The 11471-nt window shown below is 61.4% G+C and overlaps 1 protein-coding gene across 1 annotated transcript; it reads left to right on the top strand.

Annotated features, from left to right (window-relative positions):
* The first annotated feature begins 804 nt into the window (after positions 1–804).
* PPRC1 (PPARG related coactivator 1) lies at positions 805–11038 on the top strand. The gene is given in 16 exon segments (XM_065746539.1): positions 805–900; positions 903–946; positions 948–1173; positions 3078–3218; positions 3324–3476; positions 3775–3891; positions 4004–6566; positions 6854–6907; positions 7190–7250; positions 7460–7527; positions 7731–8508; positions 9621–9800; positions 9922–9985; positions 10176–10297; positions 10379–10530; positions 10712–11038. Coding segments are annotated over 16 exon segments (4923 nt in total). The 3' UTR covers positions 10816–11038.
* The last annotated feature ends 433 nt before the right edge of the window (positions 11039–11471 follow it).

The raw sequence follows: 11471 nt of genomic DNA, 5'->3' as shown, positions 1-11471 counted from the left end.
CCAGTGCATGGGGATGAATAAAGTATCTGTGCCCTGTGATCCCACAATGAAATGCAGCCAAGACAGGTCTCTGTCTCCAGGGGCAGATGGAGAGTCCAGGATGTTATGTTCTGGGATAACCACTGGGGATCCTCTATGCTGTGCATTGTCTCCCATTATGCAGCACAGCACAACACCCCCAGGAACTGAAGGGGAGCCTCAGGAGGTGACAGCACTCGAAGGAACTTGCACAGTATTTAACTTAGAGTAGCAAGACAGAGCCAAGCACCCCAGCTTGACACTGTGTACATTCCCCATGCCAGCTGCACGCTGGCCTTGGCCAGAGAACACCGTACATTTTGCTGCAGTCACACCGGGCAGGCTTACAACCAGGGGACGGGGAACGGGGCAGAGCTCCAAGTCCTTGGGGTGGATGGGAGTGGTGCAACGCAGTTAGGGGTGAGGGCCCGGGGAATGGACAAGACGGTGCAAACTGGAGGCACTTCGCGGACCCCGCTCCCAGCAGGGCACTGCACTCTTCTGCGCGTTATAGGGCAGCGAGGGGCTACGGGAGGCATCTCCCGCGGCAGCACCCAGCACAACCCGGTGCTGAGCGAGATGACAGCGGGAGCAAGGTAAGGAAGCAGGTCCCCCCCAGCCCCGGCCCGCTTCTCAGCGCCCACGTGGGCAGCAGAGCCGGCACCGCGGGAAAACGCGCGCCCGCCCCGCCCCTATTGGGCGCTTCCCGCCAGTGACGCCCGCGCCGCCGCGCCCCCCGCGCGCCGCGGGGTGGGGCCACTACCCCAGCCTTCACCCTCTACAAAGATGGCGGCGAAGTCACAGAACGTGCCAGCATTCAAGATGGCCGCCTCTCATCGCCACCGCCCACTTCTGCTGGGCGCGCACCTCGGTGCTGCGCGGTGCCGGCGGCGAAGGGGTGCATTCCCGGCGTGCCTCGCGCGGCGGCTGCCGGGAGCTGTAGTGCGGGGCGGCCTACGGTCACGTGTCGCGCCCGGCAGTGGCCGCGTTGGGAGCGGAGGCGCCAAGATGGCTGCGCTGCGGGGCGGAGCGGTGCTCCCCGCGGCCGGAGCCGGTGTCGGGGTCTGCGGTACCTCGACCGGAGCCGCCTCGCGGGGACCGGCGGGCGGCGGCGCCTCTCGCCAGCCGGCCCTGCGCGCCGGCAGCCCCCTGCAGGTAGGCGGCGGGCGGCGGCGGCGGCGGCCGCGCCGTGACACGTGGAGGCCGGGGCGGCTCCCGCGGCTGCGGCACCACGTGTGCCGGTTGCGGGCCCCTGGCGCGGGGCCGCGGCCGTCACTGGGGGGCCGCCCCGGGCCCGGGGCTGTAGGGAGGGTTCTCCGGAGGGTCCCCGCGGCTCCCGGCGCCGCCGTGGCGGGGCGGTGTGCGGGCGGCGGGCGGGTGTTGCCGTCGGAGCGGAATCCGCGCGGTGTCAGCGGCACCGGGGGGGGCGGGAGGACGGGGCTGGCGGGTGTGTGGGGGTCACCCGGTGGGGTCGGGCGTTTTGGGGCTGCGTGTCTCTGCCCTTCGCGGTGCGGTGCCGCGGGGCACCCCTCGCGTCGCTGCCCGTATTCCTCGGCCGCGTCTGCGATGCGGTGCTCAGACCCTCGCTGTGCCCCCACTTCCCTGCTCGGGCACGGCTGTGGGAGACCCCCGCCCTTCGCACCGTAGTGCCCGTTGTTGACGGTGCCGTCTCCGTGCGCGACCCTCCCTGAGCGCCGCTGGAAGGGACCGTGCCCTGAGCTGGAGCTGTCTGCCCTGCCCGGGGCGCGGCCGGGACACGCGTGTCCCCGCACAGCTCTGCGGGGCGAGCGTCTTGTGTGTACGTTTCTGTGGAGCCTATGATTTCTGGCACCTGGGAGAGCCCCACAGTGCACTTTTGAGGCTGTAGGCATCCCGTGCTTTCCCTGCTGAGGATGCTCAATGTACGCCCTGGGCGCGGCGTGCTCAGAGCTTCACCATCCCCGTGACTTTGAAGCCAACCATGGGACGCAGCAGGGGCTCTGCAGGGAGCAGGCCGGGCGGGTTTGTGCCCCCGCCCCGACGCGAGGGCAGGAGGAGGTGCCCAGCCCCAGGTGGATCAAAGGGAGTCCCTGGGGAACGCAGGTGACTCAGGGCTGTGGGACTCCTGGCAAGGTGCTGAGTCAAAGGAGTCAGGGAGTGCTGGGAGATGGCCTTCCCGCCGGCTGGGAAGAACCTTGGGAGTGGGAAGATTTGATTTCCTTCCACGTGCTGGAAGCAACCCCAGGAGTGTGACCAGTGGCTGCATTGGACTGACCCCTGGGCATGGGGCTGGGCTTCCCCACCTGGGGTTTGACTGTGTTTTGGGGGGAGGAAGACTGCCTGGCAGCTCCCTGCCGGCTCTCACAGGGCTCCATCCTTGGGGCACTTTCTGTCCCCGGCTGCGTTATCTCTGCTGAAGCCCGTCTGCAGGCAGGAAACCAAACACTGTCTCATGCTAGCAACGTACCCGCGCTGCACCTCTGCTGCAGGTGGGGGTTGTGATGCAGCCTTACCCCAGTGTGCCAGGACTCTGGGAAGGACCGAGAGCTCAGGGTGCTGGGGGCCAACAGGCAGAAACATTTTCAGTACTAGGCTATGAGCACAGACTGCTCAGAGCAGTGTTGGTTTCAGCCCTAGCAGTGATGGCTGGATGCATCCCTGTTGCTGAGCCCTGCACATTTTCTAATGTTTTGGGCTTATCTGAAGCACCGATGGCCAAAGCCAAAGGAGCATGTGATGGTCTGTGGGTGCTGGAGGGAAGCATGCATCTCCCCTGCCCACTGAGCACGAGCAGTGTGCTATCAGACACGTATGGGATGTGCTGGGCTTCGTTCATTCCTCCTCACCAGCCCCAAAACTGCTGGGTGAGAGCTTTCCACGCGGCACTGCCTGCAGTGGTGGAAGGGGGCCTGGGATTGGTGGCACGTTGTGGGGCTTTGTGCAGTGGGGCGGGCTGGTGTGAACTTCCACAAAAAGGGACAGATAAAGGTCCCTGTGCTGCCCTCTGACCTTCTTGCTCATTTGGACATGCGTGGTGATGGTTTGTGGAGTGCTGACCTGTTTTCCCCTGCTTTCTGTAGTGTTTCTCTTTTGAGGAGGATGACCTGAACTTGTCACTGGATGTGGAAACCATCCCAGAGGCTGAGGAGATCTTGGGGACAATGCAGAACTACCTTGACTCCTCTGTCATCTCCATCATCGAGGACCTCTCCCTAAGCGAGGTGGGTCCCTGTGCATAGTGAGTGGTAGCCTGTGCCACTTTGGGTCCCTTCTGCCCCGCAGGAGGGTCCTGGTGCCCTCTGAGCCAGTGCCTGCTCTTCCTGCAGGGCAAGGCCTGCCTGGATGCACAGAATGAACTGTCCCTGCTCACTGCCATCACGGAGATCTTGGACAGCACAGATGATGAGACCCTGTCCCCCTTTGACACTTTCATGGATGCGGAGCTGCTGACCTCGCTGCGGGAGCGGGAGAACCCCTCAGTGAGTGGTGGGATCGTGCCCAGGGTGGGCAGGTTGAGCTTCAGCCCAAAATGCCCAAAGGGTCTCTGCTAGATGCTGGCATGGCCCAAGGCATGTGGAGGTGGTGCTGTTTCTCAGTTCCTTGGCTGTGGGGTGACAGAAGGGCTGAGCCCTTCAGCTGTGGTTTTTGGAAGGGTGGAAGATTCACAGCAGGCCCAGGAGCTCTTTGCCCATCTGCGCAGCTACCTAGGGTGAGGTGACAACAATGTTGTGAGCTCTGTACCTTCCATGCCTCATCCTCCATCCGTCTCTCCACCAGTTCCAGAAGTTTCTCAGCCTATCTCGGCCAGTTCTTGAGTGCAAGAGCCCTGCCTTGGAGCAGCCGAAGGGTCTGTGGTCCCTCAGCAGCAGTGACAGCGTGGCTGAAGCTGGGAAGGTGAGCAGGGAGATGTGGAGGAGTGGTGCTGGGGTTGTGATCCCTGCAGCACAGCTGAGAGAGTGTCACGAAGTGTTGGGAGCTGACATGAGCTCTGGTTTCCTCTTCCCAGACTGACGTGGACCTGGCTTGGGACTGCATTACTCACAGCCTGGAGGACCCATCACCACCAAAGAAACAAACCTGCAGCACCCCACGGGTGGAGAGGAAGCAGGGGCGGCCCCGTGCCTATGAGCAACTCCCACTGCAGCGTAGTGATGGGGAGGAGGAGGAGGAGGAGGCTGCCTCCAGCCTGGAACTGGACAATAGCACTGAGGCTGCAGAGTTCTGCTTGAATCCAGCTGAGGTGGTGGCAGAGGAGCACGAAGACCCCTGCGTCATCAACACAGGTGATGTGTCACTGAGTGAGCTGGTGAAGTCCATGCACCCCTACTGCTTGCCCACCTTCACTGTGTGCCTTGACCCTGAGACTGAGCCCGTGGCCAAGGAGCTGCTGAGTGGTCCTGTTGTGTTGGAAATCGTGCCCAGGGAGGGGGAGAACGTGGAGATCCCCGTGGTGCTGCAGCCCCTGGCCACCAGCTTCCCTGGTCTGGAGTCCCAGCTGCTAGGCACGGAGAGCGTTGCAGAGTCAATCCCAGTACACAGAGAGGAGCTACCAGGAGATCCAGCACCTGAAACTGGGATAGAGGAAGAAGAGAAACCACCTGGGCAGGAGCCCTTGTGTGAAGCCCCAGAGAGCAAGACCCCCGTGGAGACTGCAGCGAGCAGCAAGCGTGAGGTTTGCGAGAAGGGACGTGGCCGTGAGAGATCAAGGAAGAGTCGGAAAAAGAAAGTGGAGGAAGGCCCAAGTGAGGAGGGTCGGCCAGGCAGGGACTGCATGGCACAGCGGCTGCGCTCAGGCAGGGCACGGCAGGCAGCACGGCCCTCGCTGCAGGTCTCTGACTTCCTGGCACGGCAGCTGGAGCAAGCACGGAAGGAGGGGCAGATGGAGCTGCATGCTGAGCGGGCACCACGTCCACGTGGCCGCCCCCGGGGCATGGCTGGGGCTTCCCTGCACATGAAGGAGCCCCCAGAGCTGCCGAAAGAGTTGGAGCCAGAAACGGCAGATGCAGTGCTGAAGAAAAGTGAGGCTGCAGTGCCTGTGGAGAAAACCACAGAGGAGCCACTAGCAGCGATGCAACCCAGCCCAGTGGAGCAGGAGGACAAAGGGGCTGCACAGGCAGACGTTGGGGAGCTGAAGCAGGATGCAGGCATGGAGCCCCCTCAGAGCATGCCCACAGCAGGGCCAAGTGAGACCCTGCCCAAGGAGGCTAAGCCCAAGGCCCTGAGCCTGCGAGAGTATCGCATGCGCATGCAGCACCGCCAGTCCAGCTTAGGCAGCAGGAAGGAGGGCAAGAAGCAGGCAGCCAGCAAGTGGCCCAGTGTCCCTGAGCCTCCCACCGAGCTGGCAGACATCCCCTGCCTGGTGGCACCTGTACACCCACCTGCCAAGACACCCCACACTCAGAAGAGCCTGGAGAAATCTGCCAGTTCTTCTGCTGCATCTCCTCCTGCCAGCAAAGTGCCTGTAGCTGCAGTGGCAGCACCAGCTCCGGCACCTGCATCAGCCCCACCACCTCCAGTGACTCCAATACCTTTTGTTGCACCTACCGTGCCCCCAGCCGCTGGGGCAGCTCCTGCTGGCATGCCACCACCGCCCACTACTGGTTCTTATGCCGTGTATCCATCTATGCCTTCCTGGCCCTGCTTTGGTCCACAGCCCCTGGGCTGCCATGCTCTGCCCCCACCGCCTGGCGCTGGGCCACCTGGCACCTTCCACATGATGCCTGGCCTCCCACCCCCACCCATGGCCTGGCCCCCGCCAGCCATGCCACCCCCGCCACCTTTCGTTCCTGGTGGCCCCTATGGTCCCGTGGGCTGGGCCCCCCCATCCTATTGGCCAAGTGTCCCCATTCCACCACCTCCAGTGCCTCCTGTGGCATATGGTGATCCTGCATTGCAGGGTGCAGTGGCCTCTTCCATCCCGGGTGGTGGCTGCCCAAGCACAGCCCTCCTGCATGGGCAGGCTCCTTCAGCCCCAGAGATGCCAGCTGTCCCTGTGCAGCTGTCCCCAAGCAGCGAGACAGGGACTGCAGGCAGCCAGGCCAGACCAGGGGTCAGCAGGGTGTCAAATCCTAGGAGGCAGGTACGTTTGGCAGGGGAGAGCTCCCTTCTCAAGGGACCCTTGGCTCCAGCCCCTGCCCAGCCACCGCTAGCTCTGTCAAGTGCTGCCACCCAGCCCAGCAAGGTCCCTCCTGCTGCACCAGCACCAAACGTGGCTGAGTCCACCCCACCCTTGGAGGAACCCCCACCTGCAGCCCCCATCCAGCTCTCAAAGGTCCCCCCGGCTGTCATTCCTACAGAGGTGCCAGCTGCTGCTGTCCCTTCTGGGGGGTCCCCTGGCACTTACCCCACAGAGGATCCTGTCAGGCCAGCCAAGACCCCAGTGGACAAGGCTCCACTAGAGCCACCCAGCCACAAGCCCGTCACCCAGGCTCTAGCACCTCTGCCAAAACTGTGCCGGGAGGGCAGCAAGCCACCTGTTGCACGGCCCTGGAGGCACCAGCCACTCATCAGCCCTGCACAGCCCAGCAACAGCAGCCAAGACATTGTGCAGGCCTTCATCAGTGAGATTGGTGAGTGGGGTGGAGGGCTGCTGGGGCTGCTTCCAGCAGCTGCTGCCCAGTTGTGTGAGGGGTGGGATGGCAAAGTTGTGTCTGTGGGCTTGGCCAGTGTGATTGGCAGTCTTCTAAATCCTCATTGCCTATGGTTTGGGCTTACTGTGCCTAAACTGGTCCTTTTGGGATTGCAGAGCTGGGTGCTCCCATCCCTGCTGCGGGAGGCTCTGGAGCTGCTGTTGCTTGAAGTGTGCCCAGGGGAAGAGGGTGGAGGCAGAACTGACCTGTGCTTTCTCCTGGTGCAGGGATTGAAGCTGCTGACTTGTCCAGCCTGCTGGAGCAGTTTGAGAAGTCTGAAGGTGAGGATGCAGCACGTTGTCTCATGTAGGGTCTCTTCTGTGTCCCTGTACTCCTAGGGTGGTAATACCTTGTGTGGGTACCTTGTCCAGGGGCTTCTCTGCCTTTCTGTCCTTTCTGTTCTGAGACAGTTGTCCAGAGACCTCTGGGGCAGCTGAGATGGTGATGGAGGAGGAAAAGGCAAAAGCTCTGCGGAGAGCTGGACTGCCTTGAAACCTTTCCTCCACATGCATGGTCTGTCTGCTTCCTCCTGCTCTGCTCTCACCTACCTTCTCTCTTTTCAGTCAAGAAGGAGGAGGCCCCTGTGCAGCCCCCTGAGGACAGGCAGCCAGCAAGGAGTGCTGGGTGAGTACAGGGATCTCTGTGCGCTCCAGCACGGAGCCCTGGACTGCTCAGGACCGGCAGGAGGGAGGCAGGACTGGGATGTGCAAGGTGCATCCTTGTAGCTCTCAGATACCATGTGTGCCTCCTGTTTGGGCAGCTTGGGTATGATTGTCCCTGAGAGTGGAATCTGGAGGCAGCTGCTTCTGACAGAGCTCCTTTGCCCTTCTCAGGTCAGAGCCCCAGCCAGAGAGGAAGCCCCCGGACAGCCTGCAGGCCTCGGAGCTGGCCAACGTGGCAGGTGATGCCCAGGAACAAGGAGGGGAGCTGCTGTAGCCCTGACAAGGGCTTCTGTGGGGCTGGGAGCTGCCTGGAGGGGAACCCAGGGCTTGAGGGGAGCTGGGAGCTTGGGTGAGGTCTCCAGCCAGGTGGAGTGGAATGAGGGGTGCTCCCCTTTTTCTTCACCAGGCCCCCCTTCCTGACAGCTTTGTGCTGCTCTCACAGGGCTCACCCCCCCGGCGACCCCTCCCCACCAGCTCTGGAAGCCCCTGCCCACTGTCTCGCTGCTGGCCAAGACCAAGTCACCTGTCTCAGCGCCTCAGGAAGGGAGTCAGAGGACAGCCAAGCTCACAAAAGCTAAACCCCTGCCCCAGAGCAAGCTCCTGGGGAGGAGCCCGGCACCTGGCAGCGCAGCCCCCAGCCATGTCTGTTCAGGCGACCATGACTACTGCATCCCACGCACGCGCCTGGAGAGCAGCAGCATTGCTGGCACGCAGCCCCCTGCGGCTGAGGGCGGCTCCCGCTGGAACGTCAAACACCACCGGGACATCACCATCAAGCCCATCTCCTCCTTAACCAAACGGACGCTGGACCAGCCCAAACCGGCCCCTGCTGCTGCAGTGGGGCCCAGCCAGGTGTCCCCAGGGGCTGCCTGCCTGACCCCCCTGGATTATCGGACTAGCGTCCCCAGCAAGGCCATCACCGGGGATGACAGCTCCTCCACCTCAGTGCTCCTGTCCCCAGCTGCATCTCCCTGCCGGGACCAGGAGGTGTGGACCCCCAGCACCCAGCCTGGCCGTGTCGCTGCCAAGAAGTCCCTGCGCTGCTACCGGAGACCCCAGGACTCGCCCAGCCCCTCTGCAGGCAGCTGGAGGGCTGGCCGCGGCCGTGCCAGCCGCTCCTTCAGCTCCAGCTCGGATGGAGCTAGCGAGACTTCATCATCATCCTCATCCTCCCGATCCCGGTCGCGGTCACTGTCCCCACCGCCCAAGCGGTGGCGCGGGTAAGTGGCAAGGTGGTGTCAGTTTGCTCTTTGGGTGTTGCCTGATGGATGATCTTTTGTAAAGGTGTTTCCTTGCGGTCCCCCCTGAAGGGGTGAGCAGCCAGACAGTTTGGGGTCTGACTGAGTGCCACCTCTGGGCATGGCCTTCTTGCCTCTCCTGGAGCACCACCACATGCTGGCACACCTGCGAGCCCTTGGCTATGCCTTGGCTTTTGGGTGCTTCCTCTGGGATTAATGCAGGTACTGGTGCAGCCCTACACATGGGAACAAGATAAGCTGCAGTCACAGCAGGGAGCTGCTGGGGGCAAGCAGGGGAGGGCTTATCTAGCTTTGTTGTTCTGCTGCTTCCCCACACTCCTTATCGAGGCAGCTGCAGGGTGGCTTTCTTTGGTGCCTTTGTGTATCTGTGTGCCTGCAGCTCAACCTAGCTGGGCTGGGACTCCCTCTGCCCCCTTTTCCTGGGCATTGTATTGGGTAATGTCCCCGTCATGGGTAATTCCAGCCTGACCTGCTATCCCCCAAGAACTACAGGTCAGTCCCTGGGCTTTTGTTTGTCATTGCAAGGGCTGGCTGTGGGCAGCCTGTGCAGAGGGCTCTTGCTACTGCCTGGGGGCCGCACAGCTTGAACCTGGAAGGTTTGGGTTGCTTTTCCTCCACTTAGGGGCAAGGGGTGGATGCCATGGCCCACGGCATGCGTGGCTGGAGGCCCTCAGACTCTCAAGCAGGGTAGCTGCTGGGTGCCACGCAGATGCAGTGGATTCATTAGCACTGTGTGCCATGAGGAGTTCAGTGCAACAGTCCCACGTTCTCTGGGTCCTTGCCTGGCTGTGACCATGCTGTATGGTTCCTTGTTGCCCATATCTTACTCTTTAGAGGCTGTGTGTCATGACAGCCTATTCCATTTAGGCTGTGGGATTTGGAGCAGCACCTCTGCAGTGCCTTTGTATGGCAAACATGGGCTGATGTTTCCATAGCCAGGCTCACCCTGGGGGTACTGATGGGTCCTGTCTATGTGGCATGCTGGGTGCTTTGGCAGAATGGAGTTCTTTTCCTTCCCCAGAGCCTTGTGGTGCTGGACAGAGATGCTGAGCTTTCTCTCTCCTTCCTTCCAGGTACCGCTCGAGATGTTCCCACAGCTCGTCTTCCCGCTCCAGCTGTGGGTCATGTGGCAGGTCCCGGGACAGGTCCTCCTCTTCCTCCTCCTCATCGTCCTACTCCTCCCAGTCCCCTTCCCGCAGGCAGTCCTGCTCCCGATCGCCCTCTCCCTGCAGGAGGAGTAACAGGCGGAGAAGGTGAGTGGCTCCTTCCACAAAAGTGATCCTATTCCTGAGGCATCTTCCTTGTGTCTTGCTCTGGGGATCGCTCTCTTCCAGCACCTTCCTGCAGCTCACAGGTCTGCTTTCTGCTCTGCAGATACAGCTACGATGCACAGGACCACTACCAAAGGCAGAGGATCCTCCAGAAGGAACGTGCAATAGTGAGTGGATTTTGGGATGAGGCTTAGTGGGCGTGGTGATGGGTCAGCAGTTGTATGAGGTGGTCTTAGAGGTCTGTTTCCAACATTAATGATTCTATGAATGCTAGATGTGTTGTTGGGCAGGGAAGCTGGAGATGGGGTTTGGGGCTCCCCAGATCATCAGCTCACAGGATGGTGCTCCTGCCTGCAGGAGGAGCGTCGAGTTGTGTTCATTGGCAAGATCCCCAGCAGGATGACGCGGTCGGAGCTGCGGCACCGCTTCTCGGTGTTTGGGGACATCGAGGAGTGTACCCTACACTTCCGCTCCGAGGGGTAAGAGCTCTCCTTGCTTTTTCTCAGCTCCTCAAGAGGGTGATGCAGCTGTGCCTGCACTCATCTTTTTCTCGCTCCCAGGGACAACTATGGCTTTGTCACCTATCGCTATGCCGAGGAGGCCTTTGCTGCCATTGAGAGCGGGCACAAGCTGCGGCGCCCAGATGAACAGCCCTTTGACCTGTGCTTCGGCGGCCGCCGGCAGTTCTGCAGGAGGAACTATGCAGACCTGGGTGAGTTGCTCCCTGGATCCCTTCCTTCCCATGCTCCTACCTTCCCACACTATGCAGGTGGTTGGATATCCCCCGGCCCCATCCCTCCCTGCATCCCCTCCCAGCTTAGCACTGGTTTTGGATGTCCAGACCTGTGGCGGTGTCCGTATGTCTCAGGGCAGGCTCTCCCTGTGTCTTCCAGACTCCAACAGAGAGGATTTTGATCCAGCCCCTGTGAAGAGCAAGTTCGACTCGCTGGATTTCGACACGCTGCTGCGGCAGGCACAGCGCAGCCTGCGGAGGTAGCAGCAGGCACGGCGGAGCGCCCGCCCCCGCTTTTATACTCAAATACAAAAGACAAAAAAAGTATGGAGAGAAAGATGAGGTTTTTAAGAAAAAGAAAAAGGAAAAAAATTTGTTTTATAACCGATATTTAAGGAGGACGGGCAGTTTCCCATCAATTGGAAGGGCCCGGGTGAGTGGCAGCCTCGGGCTTGCCCCAGCCGTGTAATAAATGTGCCCAAACCCAGCTCTGCCTCGTCTTCTCTTTGGTATGGCCCCAGGAGTGCTGAGGGTGGGCAGGAGAGGCTCCTTGCATCTGGCCCTGGGCCAGGGAAAGGTAGAGGTACCTTTTGTAACACCATGTGCTCCTTGGGTTTGGGATGCCTGGGAAGTGGGGCGGGATGGGGGGTTTCAGAGACACTCAAGTGTCTGTGTTAACCCCTACGTGGCCTAACGTGGGGTGAACAGGTTGTCTCACTGTCTGTAGGTTTTGGGGCCACATGCACCTCCCGTAGTGGCCACGCAGGGGCAGTGCAAGATCCCCATCCACAGCTGCTCCAATGGGATATGGGGGCTGCAGCCCTACACCATGGCAGCAACTCTGGGGACCCGCATGTGTGAGGATGGTGATGTGTTCCTCTTCCAGCCTGCTGCTTGCTTGTGTTCCTGCTCACTGGGAG

Source organism: Cyrtonyx montezumae, unplaced genomic scaffold, assembly GCF_038088225.1.
Source record: "Cyrtonyx montezumae isolate F1298 unplaced genomic scaffold, pur_monq_1.0 scaffold_4, whole genome shotgun sequence".
Lineage (NCBI taxonomy): Eukaryota > Metazoa > Chordata > Aves > Galliformes > Odontophoridae > Cyrtonyx > Cyrtonyx montezumae.
This window is presented reverse-complemented; position numbering and strand designations above follow the sequence as displayed.